Source organism: Zootoca vivipara, chromosome 5, assembly GCF_963506605.1.
Source record: "Zootoca vivipara chromosome 5, rZooViv1.1, whole genome shotgun sequence".
NCBI classification, from domain to species: Eukaryota; Metazoa; Chordata; class Lepidosauria; order Squamata; family Lacertidae; genus Zootoca; species Zootoca vivipara.
Window position 1 is genome coordinate 3,244,605 of NC_083280.1, and position 25,330 is coordinate 3,269,934.

A 25,330-nucleotide genomic window follows, 5' to 3' on the forward strand; every position below is an offset into this window, starting at 1 on the left:
TCCGGCCGCCCAGCTCCGCCCGCCTGCCACGCTGGGAAACGGGGCAGGGCGGGGGCACCGGAGGGATCCGTCGCACCACGGCGCCAGGGCGCCAGATATACTTAAGACGGCCCTGCCCACCTCCACGGTCAGAGGCAGCCCTGCTTCTGAATGCCAGTTGCTAGAAACCGCCGGAGGGGAGAGTGTTGCTCTTGTGCTCTGGTCCTGCTTGTGGGATTCCTATATTATCATTATCATTATCATTATTCCACCCGTTATCAAAAGATCCCAGAGTGGTGTACAACATTAAGGACACATTTTATGGGCAACTGTTCAGCCCCTGTGAGAACTCTGAAGTTTCTTATGCTCAATAAAATACATTTTATTGTATTTTAATCTTTGCTGGAAGCTGCCCAGAGTGGCTGGGGAGACCCAGCCGGATGGGCAGGGTACAAATATTATTATCATTATCATTATCATTATCATTATCATTATCATTATCATTATCATTATCATTATCATTATCATTATCATTATCCCCTTGCCCATACCTGCCACAGCGTTCTCTGGCAGCGTCACATCGCTGGTGCTGCGGGGGAAGCGGACCCCCCGGAAGCCCTCGTCTTGCAGGTGGATGACCACCACTCCGATGGAGGAGAGCGGGGGCTCCCCCAGGTCGCTGGCCAGGACGAAGACAGTGCGCTGGCGCTGGGTGAGGGTGCCCAGGGGCTGCAGCAGCTGAATGGCACCTGTGTAGGTGTTGATGGCAAAGGCGGGGCTGGGGGCGGCCAGGCGGTAGAGGAGGGAGGCGTTGGCGCCCGCGTCATGGTCCTCAGCCCGCAGCGTGGCCACCACCCGCTTGGTGGGCATGTTGCGGGGCAGCGTGACAGAAAGTGGGCTGAGCGGAAAGGCCGGGATGTGGTCGTTGACGTCCTGGACGCTGACCGTGACCTGCACGGAAGCACTGCGGGGGCTCAGTGGGGACGAGTCCACGGCCACAGCCACGAAGCGGTAAGAGTCTCGGTGTTCCCGGTCCAGTGGCTGTGTGGTGGTGAGGCGGCCTGTCTGAGGCTCCACCTGGAAGGTGCCCAGCGACTCGTTGGCCAGGAAGTAGGAGATGCGTCCATTGGGCCCTTCGTCCGGGTCCTTGGCCTCCAGCTGCAGCACCAGCGCCCCCACGGGCAAGTCCTCGGGCACCTCGGCCACATAGCTTTCCTGGGCAAAGTGAGGGGCATTGTCGTTCAGATCCAGCACTTCCACGTGGAGCGCCAGGCTGGCGCAGCGTGGGGGGGAGCCGTGGTCACAGGCCTGGACAGTCAGGGCGTAGCTGGCCACACGCTCCCGGTCCAGGCCTCGTGCTGTGGACAGCTGGCCGGAGACGGGGTTCAAGGCGAAGTCTTCCTCAGAGTCTCCAGCTGAAAGGGAGGAGCAGCAGGAGGAGGAGGGTGAAGCTTTCCTGGACCGGCACATGGCTGCCCAAACTACCCCTAATGCTGGCTTCTCAGTTGCCCTCCCCTGCCTGAAGGGGGCCCAACATGTTTGCAAAAGATTGCCTTACCCACTTCATGGAATTGACACTACTGACACCCCATAATCCCCTTTCAGCATTTGAAAGAACTTAGCCTGGAACTCCTTGCCTACTGCTATCAAACAGGCAGCTTCCCTATATTCCTTTTGACATTCTTGTTCAGGGAAGCTCAGAAATGCTGATGTAGATTTTATCTGCTCTAGTGTTTTAACTTTTTGTAGGGTTTAAAACATCGCTGCAAATTTTTCTTGATTTTCTTCTTTCATCTTTTTGTAAACTACTTTGAGGTTGTTTTTCCACAATTGAGCAACGTATAAATTTTAATGTATGGTAATGAATGAATAAATAAAATCTCTAAGGCTTAATACGGCTCCAAAGTAGGAAATGGAGGCTGCATGGACCCACTCTGAAATGAAGGGGGACCAGGAGAAGGAGCCCCTTCCCCTGGTGGGGTGGGAAACCTTTCCTTCTACCTGCATCATCCCAGGCAGGGAGTTTCCCTCCCTCCCCTCACCTGCCAGGCGATAGGTGAGGCGCCCATTTTCTCCTGCATCGTGATCCGTGGCCCGCACGGTGGTCAGCTCCACCTGGCTCTGGTTCTCTGGGACCTCCAGGGAAGAAGCCTCAGCCTGGAAGGTGGGTGCATGGTCGTTGTCATCTGCCACCAGGATGCGGACCGTGGCTTTGGCCTGGCGAGGGGGCAGCCCCTTGTCCCGTGCGTACACTGTGGGGGGAGGGGGAGCAGGCTGTGAGCCAGCAGGGGAAAGTCTCCTGGGGTGGGGACAGGGAGTAAGGGGGCTGCCAGGCACTGGGAGGGGCACACCGGCTATACCTGGCCCTCTGTGCACATTGAAAGGGGCTTCTGGGAGCACCTTCAGCTCCTTCCATTTGCCAGGTGCGGATTAACTCATTGTAACAGAGAAACCTCAGGACAGCAAAGCAGAAACACACAGAGGCAGCAAAAACAACAAATTCCATACAATGCCAATTGATACAAGTTTGTAATGGGATACACATTTAATAAACACTTTATAAAACTGACTCAGATTTTAAAACACTAGAAAGGAACTTGAGCAAGTCCCACCACAGGACTGCCTTTGCCCAAATGCTGCACCCAGAGCTGGCCTGTCCTTGTGTGCTCTCCGAGGCAGAAGGGGCCTGGGTGTGTCTTGGAAATAGAAGGAGCCCCTGGCCTGTGGTCCCAGAAGAGGACCCCCCCTCTCCCCCACTTACCTGTCAGCAAGTGCTCTGCCCGCTCCTCATGGTCTAGGGAGCGCCGGGTGCTGATCAGACCTGTGTGGGGGTCGATGGAGAACTCGTCCCCAGAGATGCCGCCATAGGACACCTGCCCATTGGATCCTGGAGAGATATGCAAGGGAGGCTGAGCATGGGCCCTACTCTTCCCCCACATAGCTGCTCTGCTCTGGGCACAAGGGCCCCTCTTCCAGACCCTCCCAACCCCACTCGGCTGACCCCCCCCTCAGAGCCCCACTGCTTACCCTCCCCACCCCAACAAAGCCAGAGTGTTAGCAGGGCAGAGACTGGGGCCCCAGCTGTGGCAGCTGCCAGAGGCTGGCGTGTTTAAATTGCGCTTCAGAAGCCTTTCAAGATCAGCCTGACATGGAAACGGGGAGCTTCCTAGTCCAACCCCAGATGCCACCTTGGTACCAAGGCGCACACAAGGTCTCTGCCACATGGGGAGTGGGGAGGGTTGGAGCAAGAGGAGGTGCTCCAGCAGGCACCCACAGGCGGGCACCAGCTAGGCCAGGGGCACCTGTGCTTGCCACAGACGGGTGGCCAACCCAACACTGGGCATTCTGGCTATTTAGTTGGGGTTGGTCTGCTGGGCTGAAGCCATCTTGGCTAAGGGCCTGCCAGCCTCCTCTGTGGCCTGCCTTGCATTTGCACCCTCCTTTTGCTCCAAGGATTATCACCATTTAATTCTAACAACCCTCTTGTGAGGGAGGTTAGGCTGAGATGTCCTGACCAGCTGGCCAACAGTCTCCATGAGTCAAGTCCAACCTTTCCTCCCCTGGCCCACTCAGGTACCCTCAGCCCAAGCTGGCAGAGGTTCTCCACCCACTGATGCCCAGGAGTTCAGAGGTCTGAAGTTTCACAAACAGCAGGTGGCCTTTGGCACAAATATGCCACAATGCGCCCCCATGGAAAGGGGGCTTGTGTTCTCTGGGTGACCCCATTGTCTGGCCAGACACTCCTCCCCATCCCTTCCACTTCTGGGGTGGATGACCCTGCAGATTACCACAGGCAGAGGGCCAGGCTCTTACCCAGGTCGGGGTCGGTGGCATGCAGCTGCAGCACCGGAACACCAGGGGGCAGGTTTTCTGCCACACTGGCTTCGTAGCTGTTTCTCTCAAAGGCAGGCGCCTGGTCGTTCACATCCAGCACATGCACATGCAGGAGTTGCGTGGCAGAGCGCCGTGGCGACCCGTGGTCCGTGGCTACCACTGTCAAGTTATGCTGGGATACTTCCTCCCGGTCCAGTGTCCTCACGATGGATAGGGCGCCTGGGAGGAGAGCAGGAGGCTAACGTTTGAGATTGAGATGATGCAGGAAAACATTTTGCATCAAGACCTACAAAAGGGGGTTGCAGGGATCTCATAGTTCTGGGAATCAACTCTGCAAGACTCTGCCCTCAAATTTCTGGCCAGGTTACTCCAGTTGGAGTGCAAGGAGGAGTTTCATATTTTTATGTAAAAAAGTATTCTTCTGCAAAAGTCCAATTCCGAGAAGGAAGAGAATAAAGCAGTTGTTATCCAGAAACCCTTGTCAACAATCACTGAAAAGGATCTCAGTAGCATTCTAGAACAACCAAAAGATGGAATTTCCCCCTTTGTTTTCTGCCAGAACCATCATAAGGAGCTGTTGCCCCAAAGGCTTAGCCCCCCCAGCCAAGCAAAAGGTGCAGAAGAACCACCCATCTCACAATAGAGCAGGGGCCAGCAACCTTTTTCAGCCATGGGCCGGTCCACCATCCCTCAGACCGTGTGGTGGGCCAGACTATATTTGGGGGGGGGGGGAGATGAGCAAATTCCTATGCCCCACAAATAACCCAGAGATGCATTTTAAATAAAAGGACACATTCTACTCATGTAAAAACACACTGATTCCCGGACCGCCTGCGGGCCAGATGCGGCCCAATTGCCTTCTCAATCTGGCCTTAGGTTGCCTTCCCCTGCACTAGAGGATCTTAGACCTTAAGTTTGGGGTGATTTGTTTTATCTTTCTTTCCTAGACTTGTCCTTTTGCTCCTGGTGACATACAAGGTCCCTACATGCCATGGGGCGTGGGGACTGTGTACAGACCACATCTCGGAAAGACAGACGGACCATTTATTGGTGGCATATTGCAAGATGACCCCACAGGACAGGGAGGAGGGACTGCTGCCGCCACCAGCCAATCAGCAGAGCGCCCAGTCAAAATAGCAGGGTGTGCAAAAGGCGGGAGAACACAGAAAAATCTCGTGGGGGGAGGACTGTTCATATAACTGAAGGACATCCCTTCCATCCTGATGCAGTGCTATTTCCCAACTCCTGGGAATGCATGGTGGGACCCTGCACACACAGACTACAAATCCCCCCCTTCCCCTGCATGGCGGCCTGGTACCCCCTCCGCCTTACCTGTGTTGGGGTTGAGGTGGAATCGCCCATCCAGGTTCCCTGCTCGGAGCGCATAGCTGACCCTCCCGTTCTCTCCCAGGTCCCGATCCCTTGCCACCACCTGGAGCACCAGGAAGCCCACGGGCTGGTCCTCAGGGATGTCAATTCTCGAGGGGGTGCAGAACTCAGGCCCGTTGTCGTTCTCGTCCGTGACGAAGATGTGGGCAGTGACAGCCGCCGAGTGGCGCTGGCTAGCGTTGAGAGCCTGGTCTGTGGCCTGGACCACCAGCAGGTAGGCTGACTGAGTCTCGCGGTCCAGTGCCCCCTGCAGGCTCAGCTCCCCGCTGCGCGCATCCAGCTGGAAGGGGGCCTGGGGGGCCTCCTGGTGCAAGAGGTTGTAGCGCAGTTGGCTGTTGGGTCCTGGGCCGTCCCCATCCAGGGCCTGGAAGGTGAAGAGGGATGTGCCAGGGGTGGCCCCCTCAGACACCACCACAGTGACAGGGTCCTGGGGCCACGTGGGAACGTGGTCGTTGCTGTCCTGCACATGGATCTCGACCAAGACCAGGCGCTGGCTGGGGTAGCCCTGCAGGACGTCTTCCATGCTCACTTGCAGGCTGTGCTTCATCCCTGCTTCGTAGTCTAGCTCCTGGGCCACGTAGATGTTCCCCGTGCCTGGGTCCACCACAAAGAGGCCGTCCCCGCTGCTGCCCCCCACCAGCATGTAGGTCACTTGCCCAGGTGCAGGTGGCTCTGGGGGGGCCACACAGCCAATGAGAGAGCCCGGCTGCAGGCCCTCCGAGGGGTGAAAGGTCAGCACCGTGGTGTCAGGGCGGGGCAGCAGGCGGGCTGTGGACACCACCTGCAGAGGGAGGGGAGAGGTTAGGAAGGGGCCTAGGGGGTATTTGGGGCAGGCCCAGCCCCACGCCCGAGGCAAAAGAGGTCTCCTACTTGGATGCGCACGGCTGCTGTTGTGCTCTGGGGGGCAGCACCTCGGTCGCTTGCTGTCACTGTGAAAGCGTACTCGCCCCGTTCTGCTTGGCGCAGCCGGGTGGCTGTCCGCAGTTCCCCGGTGGCCACGTGCAGGGAGAAGCGCTCTGCCCAGGCACCTGCAGGGAGACCAAGGGAGAAGCGCTGAGGGAGGGGGGCAGCCAAGGGCAGGCCCAGGAAACCCTCCTGGAGAAGGAGGGGAAGCCTGAAACCTCTGGGCATTGTGGGGCCTCCCAGGAGCACAGCCCAAGGGGATCTGTTCTACCTGACAGCGAGTAGAAGACAGTGCCGTTCTCTGCCTCGTCTGGGTCTTTGGCCCTCAGCGAAGCCACCAGCAGCCCAGCCGGCTTCTCCTCCAGAACCTGAGAGGGTACAGCAGAGGGGGGGGGAGCTGGAGTTGGCCGCCATTGCCTGGACACGCAGAGGGTGATGCCACCTCCCTACTCCATGATCCTACCCCTCGGGCCCTGGCCTTTCTGGGGAACTGCCAGTGCCCCTTGGATCCCTCGCCCAGGCATGAGCCAGGCCTGAGCACCCACCTGGAGGAGGAGTTCGCGGCCCTCGGCCACGTGCAGGAAGGTGGGTGCATTGTCATTCTCATCCAGGACAGTGACGTAGACGGTGCCAGTGGTGCTGCGTGGTGGCGTCCCCCCGTCCTGAACCACGACCTGCAGCTGGTAGCTGGCCTGCTGCTCCCGGTCCAGGCTCCTCCGAAGGCTCAGCTCCCCTGGAGGATGAGGAGAAGAAGCACAGCGCAGGTGAGACCCCTGGCTGCTCCCTCCCCCGGCTCCCACACGGGAGCCCCTGCTGAGAAGTGCCTCCCACTCCCTCTCTGCTCCCTCACCAGTCTGGGTGTGGATCAGGAAGTTCCCCTCGGATGGCACCAGGCGGTAGGCCAGGCGGCTGTTCTGTCCCGCGTCCCGGTCGCTGGCCGTCACCCGGCCCACGCTGCTGCCTGCCGGCCTGTTCTCAGCCACAGTGAAGAAGTAGCGCTCCTCACTCAGGCGGGGGCTGTTGTCATTCTCATCCGTGACAGTGACGCGCACGGTGCTGGTGCCAGTTTGGCGACCCTCGCCCTCCCCGGCCACCGCCAGCACCGTCAGCACGTACAGCTCCTGCACCTCCCGGTCGAGGGTGCTGCGCACGTACAGCCAGCCAGTGTCTGGGGCGATGCCAAAGCTGGCTGCATCCCCCTCGGCCCGCAGGTGGTAGGCCAATGGGGCACTGGGCTCCCGTGCCAGGGCTCGCACCTGCAGGAAGCGGGTGCTCACGGGCACGCCCTCGCGCACCTCCACGCGGTAGGTGATTGTGTCAAAGATGGGGCTGTGCTCATCGGCTGCTTGCAGGTGAACCAAGAGGGTGAAGGTGGCACTGAGCCGGGGGACCCCGCCGTCCTGCGCCAGGATGACCAGTCTGTAGGGGGCACTGGTCTCCCGCTGCAGGGCCCCTGCGAGCCGCACCTTCCCGGAGAAGTGCTCCACTGTGAAAGCGCTGGCCCCTCCTGAGGCCAGTTCGAAGCGCACCTGCCCATTCACCCCGCTGTCACGGTCCTCCGCCTGCAGGGTGTAGACCACCGTGCCCAGGGCAGCCCCCTCGGGTAGCAGCACCGAGTCAGAGGGGGCCAGGAAGGCGGGTGCATTGTCGTTCACGTCCGTGATGCTGATCTGCACCCGAGCGCTGCTGTAGGCGGGAGGGGAGCCGCTGCGGGCTTGGACCTCCAGGAGGAGGAGGGGCTGAGCCTCGTCGTCCAGGGGCAGGCTGGTGTGCAGCTCCCCCAGTTCTGGGTCCACAGAGAAGTAGCCGTGCGGGTCCCCCGAGGAGATGGAGTAGAACACGCTGTCCAAGTGGCCTGGAGGCAAGAACAGAGGGGGGAGTGGAGACCTGCTGGAGTGGGAAACAGCCCCCCTGTACCCCCAAATAGAGATGTACTTGGGACACAGAAACTCTTCTATTGAGCGCCTGCCACTCTCTGCATTTATTATAGGGGTGGGGGACCTGTTTGGATCGATGGAGCAGATCCTGATTAGCAGTAGCCTTGCAAGCCAAATTTGACAGGCAGTCAGCATGTGGTGTCACTTGACTGACAATTGGGCAGCCCCTCCCACCTCTGAAAGCCTATTGTACAGGGTTGCTAAGCGCCTGTCAGCCTGACTGTTAAGTACTTGGGGACCTGCAACAGCTTTGGCACAAATGGCTTAGGACAGCCCTGCCCCCCCCAAGCTTCATACTTGAATGGGGGGTGGGGAAGAAATGTGTCTGAAAGCCCTTTGCAAAAGCGCTCATTGAGGCAGCAGCACCCTCCTCTTAATATGGTTTAAGTGACATTTAAAGCACTTTGAAGCAGCCTCCCCCATAATTTAAACATCACTCAAGCACTGGAGTCTCCTAAGGCACCTCACAAAAGTGTCCTTTCAGGAAGTGCTTTGTGGGAGGCTGCTTCAAAGAGTACTTTTTGCCAGATGCTTTAACGCCAAAGGATAAATGGACATAAATCTGACATCAGGAACCAGAAGACAGAAAAACCAGTAGGAGAACACTTCAATCTCCCAGGACATTCTATACAAGATCTCAAAGTAGCTGTCTTACTACAAAAGAATTTCAGAAATAGACTGGAAAGAGAAGTTGCTGAATTGCAACTTATCACCAAGCTCAAAACCATGGAGGGACCTGGTTTGAACAGAGATATCGGATTCTTATCTCATTATACATGATAAGCGATCTTCAGCCATCTCAACCCTTGCTTTTTCATGCAAAACCATTTGCAGTCGTTTGCGGTCATCAACAGCTATCAGTCAGTCAATCACCCATTTCCACCACCCTTCTGAGTGATCCCCCCTCCCCATCCCCACCCCTCCCCACCCCTTCTCTACATAAGTGCCTGGAAACTTCCATTTCACTGTATCTGAAGAAGTGTGCATGCACACGAAAGCTCATACCAAAATAAAAACTTAGTTGGTCTTTAAGGTGCTACTGAAGGAATTTTTTTATTTTACTTCGATCCAGACCAACACGGCTACCTACCTGTAACCAGTTTATTTCTGAAATTCTTTTGTAGTAAGACTGACAGCTACTTTGAGATCTTGTATAGAATGTCCTGGGAGATTGAAGTGTTCTCCTACTGGTTTCTCTGTCTTGTAATTCCTGATGTCAGAGACGTTGATTTGAACAGAGACGTTGGATTCTTAACTCATTATACATGATAAAGCAATCTTCAGCCATCTCACCCCTTGCTTTTTCATGCAAGACCATTTACAGTCGTTTAGTCGTCAACAGCTATCAGTCAGTCAATCACCCATTTCCACCACCCTTCTGAGTGATACCCCCTCCCCACCCTTTTTCTACATATAGCGTCTGCGGACTTCTATTTCAGTGTATCTGAAGAAGTGTGCATGCACACGACAGCTCATACCAAAATAAAAACTTAGTTGGTCTTTAAGGTGCTGCTGGAAGGATTTTTTTTATTTTGTTTCGACTACGTAAGACCAACACGGCTACCTACCTGTAACCAGAGAAGCAGTGTTCGCTGTGATTGAAGAACCAGCCCCCAGTACTATAGCCCTCTGGTATTGAGCAAGCCTAAATCAAATTAAACAAGCACAGAATAAGGCAAAGAAGCAAAATGAAAGAGAGATAAAATATGCAAGCTCAAAAGAGCCTGCTTGTGAAAGGCAGTCCGTCTGCACAATTGTAATTCGCTAGCAAGAACTCCAAAAGCCAACAGCGCTGGGGACCTAAAAATGTGTCACTCTTAAAATGGCTGCCGCTGCCGGACCATGTGGCCAACCTCAAGATGGAGACGGCCAGGCAGCCATAACCCTGGCAACAATAAACTCCCCAGCGCCACGTGCTAGGCCTCCGGACAGCAAAACAGGGCAAGCTGCTCAAACGAATGAGAGGAAACAGGGGGCTTAAAAAAGGAACGATCAGAGCAAAGCCAGCTGATCTGGAGCCCCCACCCCGAAACAAATCAGTCCCTCAGGTGGTAAAAACAAAGAAGTACAAAATATTTTATAACTGTATTTAAAAAAAGAATTCCAATAATCTGAGGATCCTTTGCTATAAGGCTGCAGGGATCTATAAAGGCCTAAAATTTTGAACAAGACTCCAGCTCAGTTGATGTAAGGTGGATGACTGGCTTCCCAAATTGACCAGACGAAATCTCAGGCAGTTGAACAATTTTATTATTGGTTTGTCGGCAAAACAATATGGAGCAGTAGGGAAAAAACCATTCCTCATTCTGCCCGACCCATGGGCATACACAGAGTGCTTTTATACCTTTTTGACAGAGTGAAGTGAAGATCAGCCTTTCTGCAGTACTTCATCAACCAATCAAGAGAGAGCACCCCAAGATGCAAAGTCATTTACCTAACTCCACTAAGTGGCGTTATGTACCTGGTACTTTCATACACGTGTCTATCTGGAATTTTACAGGCACAATTGTGGTTGTGCTCTACTTAGAATTTGCGGTGGGCTGCATCCTCTTGCTCTTGTGGTTTATGCTAGAATTTCTTAGAAGTGCTGTGTGTGGTTAGATCTTTGCATTAGATGTGCAAACATGCTGTGCCTGTGTGCAAAGTGCTGTCTGGTTTACTTTCTATCAGAGGCAGAGAGATTTAGAAAATGGAGTTCCTCTTGCTTTTAGGGCCTGCATGGCCTGACCAGGATTATTCTGGCCCTGGTCATTGCCACCCTATATTGATAGAGCACGAGACTTGTAATGTCAGGGTCGTGGGTTTGAGCCCCATGTTGCGCAAAAGATTCCTGCATTTCAGGGGGTTGGACTGGATGACACTCAGGGTCCCTTTTGACTCTACAATTCAATGGTAACCAAAGCATACAGTACATGGAATATAAATTTAAAATGTGCTTTTAATGAAATGGCCTGTGCTGTGCTGTTTTTACTGCAATTTCCCCCCTGATGATGTCACAATGCTGCTGTGACCTCATGCCTAGGAAAGCTGGGGAGGAGGGGCCCTCTTCTGTGAGAGTTCTGAGGAGTCGAGGAGTTAGTGGTGAGAGGTAATATCCAATGGGCTTCCTTTGGTTGTTAACCTGGGCAGCGTGTTTTGACACGAGTAGAATGGGTCCTTTTATTTAAAATGTATCTCTGGGTTGTTTGTGGGCCCTGCCTGGTGTTTTGACATGAGTAGAATGTGTCTACATCAGGCATCCCCAAACTGCGGCCCTCCAGATGTTTTGGCCTACAACTCCCATGATCCCTAGCTAACAGGACCAGTGGCCGGGGATGGTGGGAATTGTAGTCCCGTAACATCTGGAGGGCCGAAGTTTGGGGATGCCTGGTCTACATGAGTAGAATGTGTCTACCCGCCCTGTGGAACGCCCTCCCATCAGAGGCCAGAGAGATAAACAACTACCTGACATTTAGAAAATACCTAAAGGCAGCCCTGTTTGGGGAAGTTTTTAATCTGTGATATTTGATGTATTTTAATGTTTGTTGGAAGCCACCCAGAGTGGCAGGGGAAGCCCAGCCAGATGAGCAGGGTGTAAATAATAAATATGTTATTATTGTTGTTGTTGTTATTATTATTATGTCCTTTTATTTAAAGTGCATTCCTGGGTTATTTTCTCTCTCTTTATTTGCTGGACTATATTTGCTGACACCTTTGGTAAAGGCTGTTCTCCAACTGGAGCGCTCGCAGGCCAGTGTTTATCAATTGTCAGTGTTTATACTACCTTTCTTTAGATTTGCCTTGAAAGAGTCTTTGAACCTCTTTTGTTGACCACCAGCATTGCACTTTCCATTTTAAAGTTTGGAATAGAGTAGTTGCTTTGGAAGACGATCATCAGGCATCCGCACAACATGACCAGTCCAACGAAGTTGATGTTGAAGAATCATTGCTTCGACACTGGTGATCTTTGCTTCTTCCAGTACACTGATATTAGTTCGCCTGTCTTCCCAAGTGAAGTGTAAAAATTTTCAGAGACACCATTGATGGAATCTTTTGAGGAGTTTGAGATGGTGTTTATAAGTGGTCCATGTTTCACAAGCATATAGTAAGGTTGGTAGTACAATAGCTTTGTAAACAAGCATTTTGGTTTCCCTGCGAATGTCCCGGTCCTCAAACACTCTGCACTTCAATCGGGAGAAAGCCGCACTTGCAGAGCTCAGGCGATGCTGGATTTTGGCATCAATGTTGGCCCTTGTGGCAAGGTAACTGCCTAGGTAGGAGAAGTGATTGACATTTTCCAATGTTACACCATTGAGTTAGATTTGTGGCGCTGCAGAGGGGTTATTTTGTACTTGTTGGTGCAGCACTTTGGTTTTTTGGATGTTGAGTGATAGGCCAAGCTTTTCGTAAGCTTCTGCAAAGATATTTAGGATGGTTTGGTGGTCATCCTCTGAGCGTGCACACACTACATTGTCATCAGCATACTGAAGCTCTATGACGGAAGTTACGGTAACCTTACTCTTCACTTTCAGCCTGCTCAGATTGAAGAGCTTTCCATCTCTGTTCGATATATGATTTCTACTCTGGTGGGAAGTTTCCCATTGACAAAGTGTAGGATCATGGCAATGAAAATAATGAATAGAGTCGGGGCAATAACACAACCCTGTTTAACACCTGATCCCACTGTGAATGGTTCACTTTGAGAGCCATTGTTATCTGCGATTGTTGCTGTCATATGATCATGGAGGAGCCGAATGATGTTTACAAATTTATCTGGGCAGCCAATTTTCAGAAGGACAGTCCATAGGGCATTACGATTTGCAGTGTCAAAAGCCTTAGTCAAGTCAATAAACACCATATACAGGGTTGGTTTTGCTCTCTGCATTTTTCTTGAAGCTGTCAAGCAGTGAAAATCATGTCCACTGTTTCCCTAGAAGACTGAAAACCATTTTGGGATTCAGGAAGGGTCACCTCGGATATTGTTACGAGACGGTTTGCTAAGATCCTTGCAAGAATTTTGCCGGCCGCAGCTAATAGAGAGATGCCTCAGTAGTGTCCACAATCAGTTCTGTCACCTTTTTAAAAGAGATTGATAATTTTGGCGTCTCTGAAGTCTGCTGGGATTTCTTCTCTTTCCCAGATTTTTTCAATGAGCTTGTGAAGTTGTTGTGTAAGTTCAATTCCGCCCACTTTGAAGATTTCGGAAGGTATCCCGTCAGGTCCACTGGCTTTGTTGTTTTTCATCTGGTATTTAATAGCTGTACACAACTCTCCCAGATTTGGAGATGCTGCAAGCTCATCTCTAACTTGTTTTGTGGCATTTGTGAGAAGACCTCAGCAGCTACGGGGGAGCTGCAGTTAAGGAGATGTTGGTAATGTTCTTTCCAGGGCAGTGCAATAGCTTCTTTATCTTTTAGAAGTGTGTTACCGTCTGCTGAGCGTAGGGGGCATATGCCATGATTTATTGGCCCATAGATGGTCTTTGTGGCTTTGAAGAAACTCTGTGCATCATGAGTATCAGCTAAGTGCTGGATCTCTTGAGCTTTTCTTTTATCCACCAGGTGTTTTTTAGTTCTCTGGTTCTTCTTTGAACCTCAGCCTTAGCATTGGCACAGGGTTTTTTTTTCTTAGTGGCACAGTTTCTATCTCTTTGCCAGATCTGAAAGAGAACCAGTGTGGTGTAGTGGTTAAGAGCGGTAGACTCGTAATCTGGGGAACTGAGTTCGCGTCTCCGCTCCTCCACATGCAGCTGCTGGGTGACCTTGGGCTAGTCACACTTCACGGAAGTCTCTCAGCCCCACCCACCTCACAGAGTGTTTGTTGTGGGGGAGGAAGGTAGGATCAATGTATCATATTTGGTGGGGGTGCAAAGAAATAAGACCTTTCTGGAATGAGGCCCATGAAGAAATAAAAAAGATTTATAAAAAGTCATTTTTAAAAAAGCCAGAAGCATATTTGCTGGGATTAGTTACAAATGAGATCCCCACAAATAAGAGAATTTGTGCTCATAGTGGCAAGAGTGCTCGTAGCGAGGAATTGTTGTAGTGGTTGTTTAGTCGTTAAGTCATGTCCGACTCTTCGTGACCCCATGGACCAGAGCACGCCAGGCACTCCTGTCTTCCACCTCCTCCCGCAGTTTAGTCAAACTCATGTTCGTAGCTTCGAGAACACTGTCCAACCATCTCGTCCTCTGTTGTCCCCTTCTCCTAGTGCCCTCCATCTTTCCCAACATCAGGGTCTTTTCCAGGGAGTCTTCTCTTCTCATGAGCTGGCCAAAGTATTGGAGCCTCGGCTTCAGGATCTGTCCTTCCAGTGAGCACTGAAGGCTGGCTTCCTTCAGAATGGATAGGTTTGATCTTCTTGCAGTCCATGGGACTCTCAAGCGTCTCCTCCAGCACCATAATTCAAAAGCATCAATTCTTCGGCGATCAGCCTTCTTTATGGTCCAGCTCTCACTTCCATACATCACTACTGGGTAAACCATAGCTTTAACTATATGGACCTTTGTAGGCAAGGTGATGTCTCTGTTTTTTAAGATGCTGTCTAGGTTTGTCATTGCTTTTCTCCCAAGAAGCAGGCGTCTTTTAATTTCGTGACTGCTGTCACCATCTGCAGTGATCATGGAGCCCAAGAAAGTGAAATCTCTCACTGCCTCCAGTTCTTCCCCTTCTATTTGCCAGGAGGTGATGGGACCAGTGGCCATGATCTTGGGGTTTTTTATGTTGAGCTTCAGACCATATTTTGCACTCTCCTCTTTCACCCTCATTAAAAGGTTCTTTAATTCCTCCTCACTTTCTGCCATCAAGGTTGTGTCCTCTGCATATCTGAGGTTGTTGATATTTCTTCTGGCAATCTTAATTTCAGTTTGGGATTCATCCAGTCCAGTCTTTCGCATGATGAATTCTGCATATAAGTTAAATAAGCAGGGAGACAATATACAGCCTTGTCGTACTCCTTTCCCTATTTTGAACCAATCAGTTGTTTCGTATCCAGTTCTAACTGTAGCTTCTTGTCCCACATAGAGATTTCTCAGGAGACAGATGAGGTGATCAGGCACTCCCATTTCTTTAAGAACTTGCCATAGTTTGCTGTGGTCGACACAATCAAAGGCTTTTGCATAGTCAATGAAGCAGAAGTAGATGTTTTTCTGGAATTCTCTAGCTTTCTCCATAATCCAGCGCATGTTTGCAATTTGGTCTCTAGTTCCTCTGCCCCTTCGAAATCCAGCTTGCACTTCTGGGAGTTCTCGGTCCACATATTGCCTAAGCCTGCCTTGTAGAATTTTAAGCATAACCTTGCTAGCGTGTGAAATGAGCGCAATTGTGCGGTAGTTGGAGCATTCTTTGGCACTGCCCTTCTTTGGAATTGGGATGTAGACTGATCTTCTCCAATCCTCTGACCATTGCTGAGTTTCCAAACTTGCTGGCATAATCGGTGTAGCACCTCAACAGCATCATCTTTTAAAATTTTAAATAGTTCAGCTGGAATATCATCACTTCCACTGGCCTTGTTATTAGCAGTGCTTTCTAAGGCCCATTTGACTTCACTCTCCAGGATGCTTGGCTCAAGGTCAGCAGCAACCACACTACCTGGGGTGTACGAGGCCTCCATATCTTTCTGGTATAATTCCTCTGTGTATTCTTGCCACCTCTTCTTGATGTCTTCTGCTTCTGTTAGGTCCTTACCACTTTTGTCCTTTATTATGGTAATCTTTGTACAAAATGTTCCTTTCATATCTCCAATTTTCTTGAACAGATCTCTGGTTTTCCCCATTCTATTGTTTCCCTCTATTTCTTTGCATTGCTCTTTTAAGAAGGCCGTCTTGCGAGGAATTGGAAAGGAAATAAAATACCAGCAATAATTGAGTGGCAAAATAAGTTTATTGAATACACAGAAACAGCAAAATTGACAGAACTTATTAGAGGACAATCAAAACAAAGTCTATTAAAGAATTGGGAATGTTTAAAAATATATACAAAGAATCATAGAATCATAGAGTTGGAAGAGACCACAAGGGCCATCCAGTCCAACCCCCTGCCAAGCAGGAAACACCATCAAAGCATTCTTGACATATGCCTGTCAAGCCTCTGCTTAAAGACCTCCAAAGAAGGAGACTCCACCAGACTCCTTGGCAGCAAATTCCACTGTCGAACAGCTCTTACTGTCAGGAAGTTCTTCCTAATGTTTAGGTGGAATCTTCTTTCTTGTAGTTTAAATCCATTGCTCCGTGTCCGCTTCTCTGGAGCAGCAGAAAACAATCTTTCTCCCTCCTCTATATGACATCCTTTTATATATTTGAACATGGTTATCATATCACCCCTTAACCTTCTCTTCTCCAGGCTAAACATACCCAGCTCCCTAAGCCGTTCCTCATAAGGCTTTGTTTCCAGGCCTTTGACCATTTTGGTTGACCTCTTCTGGACACGTTCCAGCTTGTCTGTATCCTTCTTGAACTGTGGTGCCCAGAACCGGACACAGTACTCCAGGTGAGGTCTGACCAGAGCAGAATACAGTGGTACTATTACTTCCCTTGATCTAGATGCTATACTCCTATTGATGCACCCAGAATTGCATTGGCTTTTTTACCTGCTGCATCACACTGCTGACTCATGTCAAGTTTGTGGTCAACCAAAACTCCTAGATCCTTTTCACATGTACTGCTCTCAAGCCAGGTGTCTCCCATCCTGTATTTGTGCCTTTCATTTTTTTTGCCCAAGTGTAGTACTTTACATTTCTCCTTGTTAAAATTCATCTTGTTTGCTTTGGCCCAGTTGTCTAATCTGTTCAGGTCATTTTGAAGTGTGATCCTGTCCTCTGGGGTGTTAGCCACCCCTCCCAATTTGGTGTCGTCTGCAAACTTGCTCAGGATGCCCTCAAGCCCATCATCCAAGTCATTGATAAAGATGTTGAATAAGACTGGGCCCAAGACAGAACCCTGTGGCACCCCACTAGTCACTACTCTCCAGGATGAGGAGGAGCCATTGATGAGCACCCTTTGGGTTCGGTCAGTAAGCCAGTTACAAATCCACTGAATGGTAGCATTGTCTAGCCCGCATTTTACCAGCTTCTTTACAAGAATATCATGGGGCACCTTGTCAAAGGCCTTGCTGAAATCAAGATAGGCTACATCCACAGCGTTCCCTTCATCTACCAGGCTTGTAATTCTGTCAAAAAATGAGATCAGATTAGTCTGACATGACTTATTTTTCAGAAACCCACGCTGACTTTTAGTGATCACAGAGTTTCTTTCTAGGTGCTCACAGACTGTTTGCTTAATGATCTGCTCTAGAATCTTTCCTGGTATTGATGTCAGGCTGACTGGGCGGTAATTGTTTGGGTCCTCTCTTTTCCCCTTTTTGAAAATAGGGACAACATTTGCCCTCCTCCAGTCTGCTGGAACTTCGCCTGTTCTCCAGGAATTTTCAAAGATTATTCCCAGTGGTTCTGAAATCACCTCTGCCAGTTCTTTTAATACTCTTGGATGTAGTTCATCTGGCCCTGGAGACTTGAATACATCTAAACTAGCCAAGGATTCTTGTACTACCTCCTTACTTATTCTGGGCTGTGTTTCCCCTGTTGAATCATCTGCTCCATATTCTTCAGGCTGGGCATTGTTTTCTTTTTTGGAGAAGACTGAGGCAAAGAAGGCATTGAGGAGTTCTGCCCATTCTCTGTCCCCTGTCTGCATTTCACCATCTTCTCCTCTAAGTGACCCCACTGTTTCCTTGTTCTTCCTTTTGCTACGGACATACCCATAAAAGCCCTTTTTGTTGCTTTTAACCTCTCTGGCGAGCCTGAGTTCATTCTGTGCTTTAGCTTTTCTGACTTTGTCTCTACACGTGCTGGCTATATGTTTGAATTCCTCTCTGGTGATTTCCCCCCTTTTCCATTTTTTGTACATATCCTTTTTAAATCTTAACTCAGTTAAAAGTTCTTTAGATAGCCACCCTGGCTTCTTTAGGTACCTTCCATGTTTCCATCTCATTGGTATTGCCTGAAGTTGTGCTTTTAATATCTCCTTTTTAACAAACTCCCAACCATCATGAACTCCCTTCCCTTTTAGTATTACTGTCCATGGGATTTCACCCAGCGTTTCCCTAAGTTTTCTGAAGTCGGCTTTCTTAAAGTCTAGATTTGAGTCTTAGTATGCTTGGTTGTTCCTTTCCGCTGAATAATAAACTCCAGAAGAGCATGACCACTCCCACCTAATGATCCTGCCACTTCTACCCCACAATGAAATTGTCTGCAAGGCCAGTGAGGAATCTGTTCGACCTTATGCTCTTGGCTGAGTTTGACATCCAACAAATATCAGGATAGTTGAAACATTGTTCAGAGACAGAAATAATGGTATATGTATGGTAAAGCTTGTAAGGGGGGGGAATAAAACAAAATAAACATAAAATATATTATAAAATAAAGTACAGTATAACAACACAACAAAAAAGACAACATATGTATAATCAAAGTCCAGCATAGATGGAAGCAAGTCGCATTTTAGTTTAATATATGTTAAATTGGATTATTTGTTTATGATAAGGTGGTGGGTGGGATAGGGGGAAGGTTTGGTGTAATATCTTTTTATGTAATTTTTTATATTTGTATATGTCTTTACTGAGGTTTAGGGACCCAGGTGGTGCTGTGGCTTAAACCACAGTGTCTAGGGCTTGCTGATCAGAAGGTCGGTGGTTCGAATCCCTGCCACAGGGTGAGCTCCTGTTGTTCGGTCCCAGCTCCTGCCCACCTAGCAGTTCGAAAGCACATCAAAGTGCAAGTAGATAAATAGGGACCGCTCCGGCGGGAAGGTAAACGGCGTTTCCATGCGCTGCTCTGGTTCGCCAGAAGCAGCTTTGCATGCTGGCCACATGACCCGGATACTGTCTACGGACAAACGCCGGCTTCCTCGGCCTATAGAGCGAGATGAGAGCTGCAACCCCAGAGTCGATCACGACTGGACCTGATGGTCAGGGGCCCCTTTACCTTTACCTTACTGAGGTTTATTTGTACTTATTTGTAATTTTTCTTTTGGTATCTGTATTAAATTTGATAAAAAAGGAAAAAGGAAAAACAAAAGAAAACAAATCTGTATTTTCTAATTTGATCCAATCCCGGAACCAAGTAACCCAGCCCACTTCTTAATAAAGTTTAAAATCTGGGAGAATCCTCCTCTGTCTTTATGGCTGTATTTTATATTTTATCCTTGGGTCCTTCCCTTTCCAGATGAATTTTGAAATATCTTTTTGCCATTTTGGAAAGCGGAATTGTCTGGAATACAAACAACATTTTTGGCAATGCGTTCATCTTGATTGCCACAATTCTTCCTAAGAATGATAAATTCATCCTACTCCATATTTCCAGATTGTACCTTTTTATTCCATTCTAGATTTTTGTTCATAATTATCTTTATAAATATCAATTGAAATGACTTCCAATGGAGATACCCACCAAAGAGTGGGGGGCTCTTTTCAAGTTTGTCTAGATCACAGAGCACCAATTGGTGGAAGAGTGTGATAGATAGGTTGGAATCAGGTGGGTTTAAATTGCTGTAACGGCTGATCATTCGATCCAATTGAAACAACAGGCAAACTTAATAGGCTGTATAAGAACAATTGCGGAGGAAAGAAAGTCCACCTGCGTCCTGCCCCACGGCCTGGCGGAGCAGCTCCGTCTTGGGGGAAAGGCCAGCTGGATCCTCTGGGGCACAGCAGGAGAGGCGACCCCGTGGGCCCGAGGCCTTGGAGGGCTTTCAAGGGGCAAATCAGCCCCTTCCAGCTGCCCTTCTTGCCAGGCCCCTCCCTGGCTTCCATCCGCCCAGACCTGGAGTCCAAGGACACAGGTGACACCGGGTCCAAACACCTCCTGAAATGGCCTGGATTTCAAGGTCGAACTTCAGGCCTTTTCACTTTCCATTGACTTATGCGGGCCGTTTCCTTTCTTTCTTGCAGGATGTCGTTTATTTGGAGAAAATTCAAAAACCGAAACAAAATCTATCCTGCCCAGGAGGGGCGGCAGCGGCAGCAACAACAGCCACAGCCGCAGCGCCAGCAGGAGGGGCAGCAGCGGCAGCAACAACAGCCGCAGCCGCAGCGCCAGCAGGAGGGGCAGCAGCGGCAGCAACAGCCGCAGCCGCAGCGCCAGCAGGAGGGGCAGCAGCGGCAGCAACAACAGCAGCACCCGCAGCGCAAGCAGGAGGGGCAGCAGCGGCGGCAACAACAGCAGCAGCGCCAGCAGCAGCAGTACCAGCAGGAGGGGCAGCAGCGCCAGCAACAGCAGCAGGAGGGGCAGCAGTGCCAGCAGGAGGGGCAGCAGCTGCAGCAAGAGCAGCAGCTGCAGCAAGAGCAGCAGGAGGAGGAGCAGCAGCTGCAGGAGGAGCAGCAGCAGCAGCAGGAGGGGCAGCAGCTGCAGCAACAGCAGCAGCAGCAGGAGGGGCAGCAACGGCAGCAGGAGGGGCAGCAGCGGCGGCAGCAGCAGGAGGGGCAGTGCCCGTCCACACTGGCATTGCCTTCAACATCGGCAGCAGAGGCTCCTACCGGTAGGAAAGCCGAGACCTCTGGGCCAGCATTGCCAGGTGAGTAGACAGAACCAGATCCCTTTTGGGTTCCCCTTGGCAATGCCTCCATCCTACGAGGCCAGGGTCTCTCTTGGTCCCCCCCCCTCTTTTTTTGGGGAAATATATTTATTAATTTTATAAAAAGAACAAAAACAGTCAATTCACATTAATAATCCACCCATACAAAATAGTTCATCAACACATAAAAAGAAACACAAAAACAAACAACAACAGCAAAAATGCAAGAAAGACAAAAGAAGAAGAAAAGAATATTACTCTTAACTTTTTCATTGCATTGTGGACCCTCATTGGGTCCCTATTAAAATTAACCTTTCAGCAGTTTTCACAATATTTTAAACCTCTTATTACAATTCTCTCTATACCTTTCAATTCAATACCAATCTACAAACCCCCAATTTATATTATTAACATCCAAACAATTAATTCATATCTCTAAAAAAATTCCAATATCTAATCTTGCTATTATTTCTCCCCTTAGCTTATACTTTTTACCAACAATGATTCACAATTTATAATATTACCACTTCTCTCATAATACCTTTAAACAAACTAAAAATAATTTCATCCCCCCCCCTCTCCTGGATCTAGATTTCCCAGGTGGCTCAGCGAATTCCGTAATTCATTCCAGTCTCGGACCTTTCCAATCAATCCGTCCTAACATCAAGCATTTAAATTTTTTAACCCACTCCCACCCTTTCCCCAGACTTTTTAAAGACAGCTTTGCTGTTTCTTCCCTTTTCCACCTGTTTCCCAACATCCTCCACCTCCCTTCCCATTTTCCCAGAGTGTACATTGCCCTCCCTCTCTCACTAGGAGAGCAACAATATCCTCTGGTTCTCCCTCGAGGCGCCCTTGGTCCACTTCTGAATCCTGTTCCCACATCTCACACTTGTGGAGCATTCCAATCTTCTTCCTCCTCTTCTTTGCAACACTCTCTTGCCCCCCCCCTCCTTTGGAAGAGGCGTGTCACATGGAGCAGGGACTTCCGGGTGGCTGACCCTGTTCTGCGTTGCTGGGGGTTGGACTAGGTGACCCCACAGGTCCCTTCAGGCGCTACAGTTCTATGATCCCTGTTCACATGTGGCATGCACCCACTCATTGCAACAGTCGAGAAGCCCCCTGACAAAGAACTGGCCCTCTTTTTTCGTGTAGAAGACGAGGTTTTTTATCCCCCAAATGGGGGTTCCTCTTCTACATGGGTAGTGCTGAGGGGGGACGGGCGGCGGTTGGTTGTAACCGCCAGGAGGAGATTTCCAGCGGTGATTTGTCTGCTGTTTCTTGGCTGTTGTCGAAGGGCTGTTGCTGTGGCAATGGGGCAGACGATAGGTGACTTGGTTGATGCATGAGATTGGTTTGCGGGTGAGCGGTTAATGGCTACCCCCCCCCCAGAAAAAGCTCAACAACTCTGGGCAAATACACGGGGAAATATGGTACCTTTCCCTCTCGTCCGCTTCATTTACTCACCTCTCTCTCTCTCTCTTTCTCAAGAACTCTCAGATGAAAACTTCGAGTATTTGTGGGCGGGGAAGAAGATGCCGGAAGAGATGGGTGAGAGGGAAATTTTGGACACCATCCTCCAACACCTCCGGCAACCTCCCCAGGTGTGTGTGATTCAAATCACTAGTCAGTAAGACTTGATTTTACATTCTTGCTTAATATTTACAACCAGATGAAGGTTTCATTTTGGGAATAATAAATTTTCAGAGTAGTTTTTACAGTTATACCAAAAATTTCCCAGTACGTTTCTGAGCACAATTCAAAGTGTTGGTGCTGACCTTTAAAGTCCTAAACGGCCTCAGTCCAGTATACCTGAAGGAGCGTCTCCACCCCCATCGTTCTGCCCGGACACTGAGGTCCAGTGCCGAGGGCCTTTTGGCGGTTCCCTCGCTGCGAGAAGCCAAGTTACATGGAAACCGGCAGAGGGCCTTCTCAGTAGTGGCACCCGCCTTGTGGAACGCCCTCCCATCAGATGTCAAAGAGAAAAACAACTACCAGACTTTTGGAGGACATCTGAAGGCAGCCCTCTTTAGGGAAGCTTTTAATGTTTAATAGATTATTGTATTTTAATATTTCTGTTGGAAGCAGCCCGGAGTGGCTGGGGAAGCCCAGCCGGATGGGTGGGGTATAAATAATAAATTATTATTTAAATTATTATTTCTGCTTTGGTTATACTGTTAGAAATGCATAGACAGATAATCATGAAATTATTGTGAGGTTTAATAAGTTAACTGTGTATATTTGGGCAACTTTTCTGCTATACTTTATTGGAAGGAGATGAACAATCATTTCCTTAATAACAATTTAAACAATTTATTTAACTAAAACAATAAGATTATAGCATATGTATTCATGTTTGTTAACTGATGTGATTAAACTTTTTTTAAAAAAAAATAGACGGAATTTTGTTGTTGTTGTTGTTGTCTTTTCCAAGGATTCTTCTCTTCTCATGAGGTGGCCAAAGTATTGGAGCCTCAGCTTCACGATCTGTCCTTCCAGGGAGCACTCAGGGCTGATTTCCTTAAGAATGGATAGATTTGATCTTCTTGCAGGTTATGTCATCTGCATATCTGAGGTTGTTGATATTTCTTCCGGCAATCTTAATTCCGGCTTGGGATTCATCTAGTCCAGCCTTTCGCATGATGAATTCTGCATATAAGTTAAATAAGCAGGGAGACTGTAATGGTCGGTGGCTCTCACTTGCCCGTCCCAGCCAATCTCCTGACTTGAGCAGCTTGTGGGAAACACACAACTCGGCGCTTCTCTTGTGAGCCGTAGTCAAAACAATTTCCCAGTAGTTCGCTACCACCACCCTTTCTCACTTGCACCTGGCCAGAGAGTCTAAAAGGGATAGCTCTCTGCCTTGTTACAAGGTTGCAAGCCTCTGACTACTCTTAGTAGAGCAGGCAGAAATTCAATTGGTTCGGTTTCTTTACTCAAACCCAGGCACACTCACTTGTGCAGCCCAACACTCAGTATGCGACCAAATGGTCAAGGGACCGGACTAGTTGCCCCACCCTGAACAATACTCAAGGTCCAAACCAAAACATACCTTTTCAAGGCTTTATTAAAAAGTGTAAAACATACAACTTAAAAATAGCAGTGCACATTTCTTGTGAGGTTACAGAGATAGCAAATAATAAACATAAGCATACAAATTGCTCTAACTAAAGGATACATACGGTTACGCAGATATATCTTGTTGTAAAGCTTTCAGAAGGCGCAGCCCGCAGGCCCCCCTTCTCTTCTCACAGCTTCATACTGGCAGAAGCTCTGGCAAAATTGCAAGTGGCAAAATGCGAAGTTCTAATGCTAGAACTCCCAAGTTATGGGGAAAGGGTCAGGTGGGGTTCCGTTTTCCCACCAATGGAAATAAGGCTCCAATTAGCAATTTACCAATGATGGCAGGTGTAACCCATTTGTCTTGATTTGTCCTTTATTACGGTAATCTTTGTACGAAATGTTCCTTTCATATCTCCAATTTTCTTGAACAGATCTCTGGTTTTCCCCATTCTGTTGTTTTCCTCTATTTCTTTGCATTGCTCATTTAAAAAGACCCTCTTGTCTCTCCTTGCTATTTTTTGGAAATCTGCATTCAGTTTCCTGTATCTTTCCCTATCTCCCTTGCATTTTGCTTGCCTCCTCTCCTCCGCTATTTGTAATGCCTCGTTGGACAGCCATTTTGCTTTCTTGCATTTCCTTTTCCTTGGGATGGTTTTCGTTGCTGCCTCCTGTATAATGTTACGAGCCTCCATCCATAGTTCTTCCGGCACTCTGTCCACCAAATCTAAATCCTTAAACCTGTTCCTCGCTTCCACTGTGTATTCATAAGGGATTTGATTTAGATTGTATCTTACTGGCCCAGTGGTTTTTCCTACTTTCTTCAGTTTAAGCTGGAATTTTGCTATAAGAAGCTGATGATCTGAGTTACAGTCAGCTCCAGGTGTTTGCCCTGCTTCATTTTGAACTCCAAGGCCAAACTTGCCAGTTGTTCCTTTTATCTCTTGATTCCCTACTTTAGCATTCCAATCCCCTGTAATGAGAAGAACATCCTTCTTTGGTGTCATTTCTAGAAGGTGTTGTAAGTCTTCATAGAATTGGTCAATTTCACTTTCTTCAGCACCGGTAGTTGGTGCATAAACTTGGATTACTGTGATGTTAAAAGGTCTGCCTAGGATTCGTATTGAGATCATTCTGTCATTTTTGAGATTGCATCCCATTACAGCTTTCGCCACTCTTTTGTTGACTATAAGGGCCACTCCATTTCTTTTACGGGATTCTTGCCCACAGTAGTAGATATGATAGTCACCCGAACTGAATTCACCCATTCCCTTCCATTTTAGTTCACTGATGCCCAGGATGTCAATATTTATTCTTGCCATCTCATTTTTCACCACATCCAGCTTACCATTATCCACGGTTCTTACATTCCAGGTTCCTATGCAATACTTTTCTTTACAGCATCGGACTTTCCTTTCGCTTCCAGGCATATCCGCAACTGAGCGACCTTTCGGCTTTGGCCCAGCCGCTTCATCAGCTCTGAATCTACTTGTACTTGTCCTCCGCTCTTCCTCAGTAGCATGTTGGACGCCTTCCGACCTGAGGGGCTCATCTTCCAGCGTCATAACTTTTATATGCCTGTTGTCTTTGTCCATGGAGTTTTCTTGGCAGGGATACTGGAGTGGCTTGCCAGTTCCTTCTCCAGGTGGATCACGTTTAGTCAAAACTCTCCACTATGACCTGT

General features: G+C 49.1%; 1 protein-coding gene across 1 annotated transcript in view; it reads right to left on the reverse strand.

Annotated features, from left to right (window-relative positions):
* LOC118077440 (protocadherin-16-like) overlaps positions 1 to 21,489 on the reverse strand; it is a 28,589-nt gene extending 7,100 nt beyond the window's left edge. Inside the window, exons 1-11 of the mRNA XM_060274211.1 lie at positions 21,400 to 21,489; positions 9,611 to 9,687; positions 6,956 to 8,016; positions 6,651 to 6,838; positions 6,377 to 6,473; positions 6,073 to 6,230; positions 5,146 to 5,983; positions 3,793 to 4,032; positions 2,741 to 2,866; positions 2,022 to 2,231; positions 531 to 1,394 (exon numbers count right to left, since the gene is read on the reverse strand). Coding sequence (XP_060130194.1) covers positions 531 to 1,394; positions 2,022 to 2,231; positions 2,741 to 2,866; positions 3,793 to 4,032; positions 5,146 to 5,983; positions 6,073 to 6,230; positions 6,377 to 6,473; positions 6,651 to 6,838; positions 6,956 to 8,016; positions 9,611 to 9,687; positions 21,400 to 21,489 — 3,949 coding nt within the window. The remainder of the gene's footprint in view (positions 1 to 530; positions 1,395 to 2,021; positions 2,232 to 2,740; positions 2,867 to 3,792; positions 4,033 to 5,145; positions 5,984 to 6,072; positions 6,231 to 6,376; positions 6,474 to 6,650; positions 6,839 to 6,955; positions 8,017 to 9,610; positions 9,688 to 21,399) is intronic.
* Between the last annotated feature and the right edge of the window lie 3,841 nt (positions 21,490 to 25,330).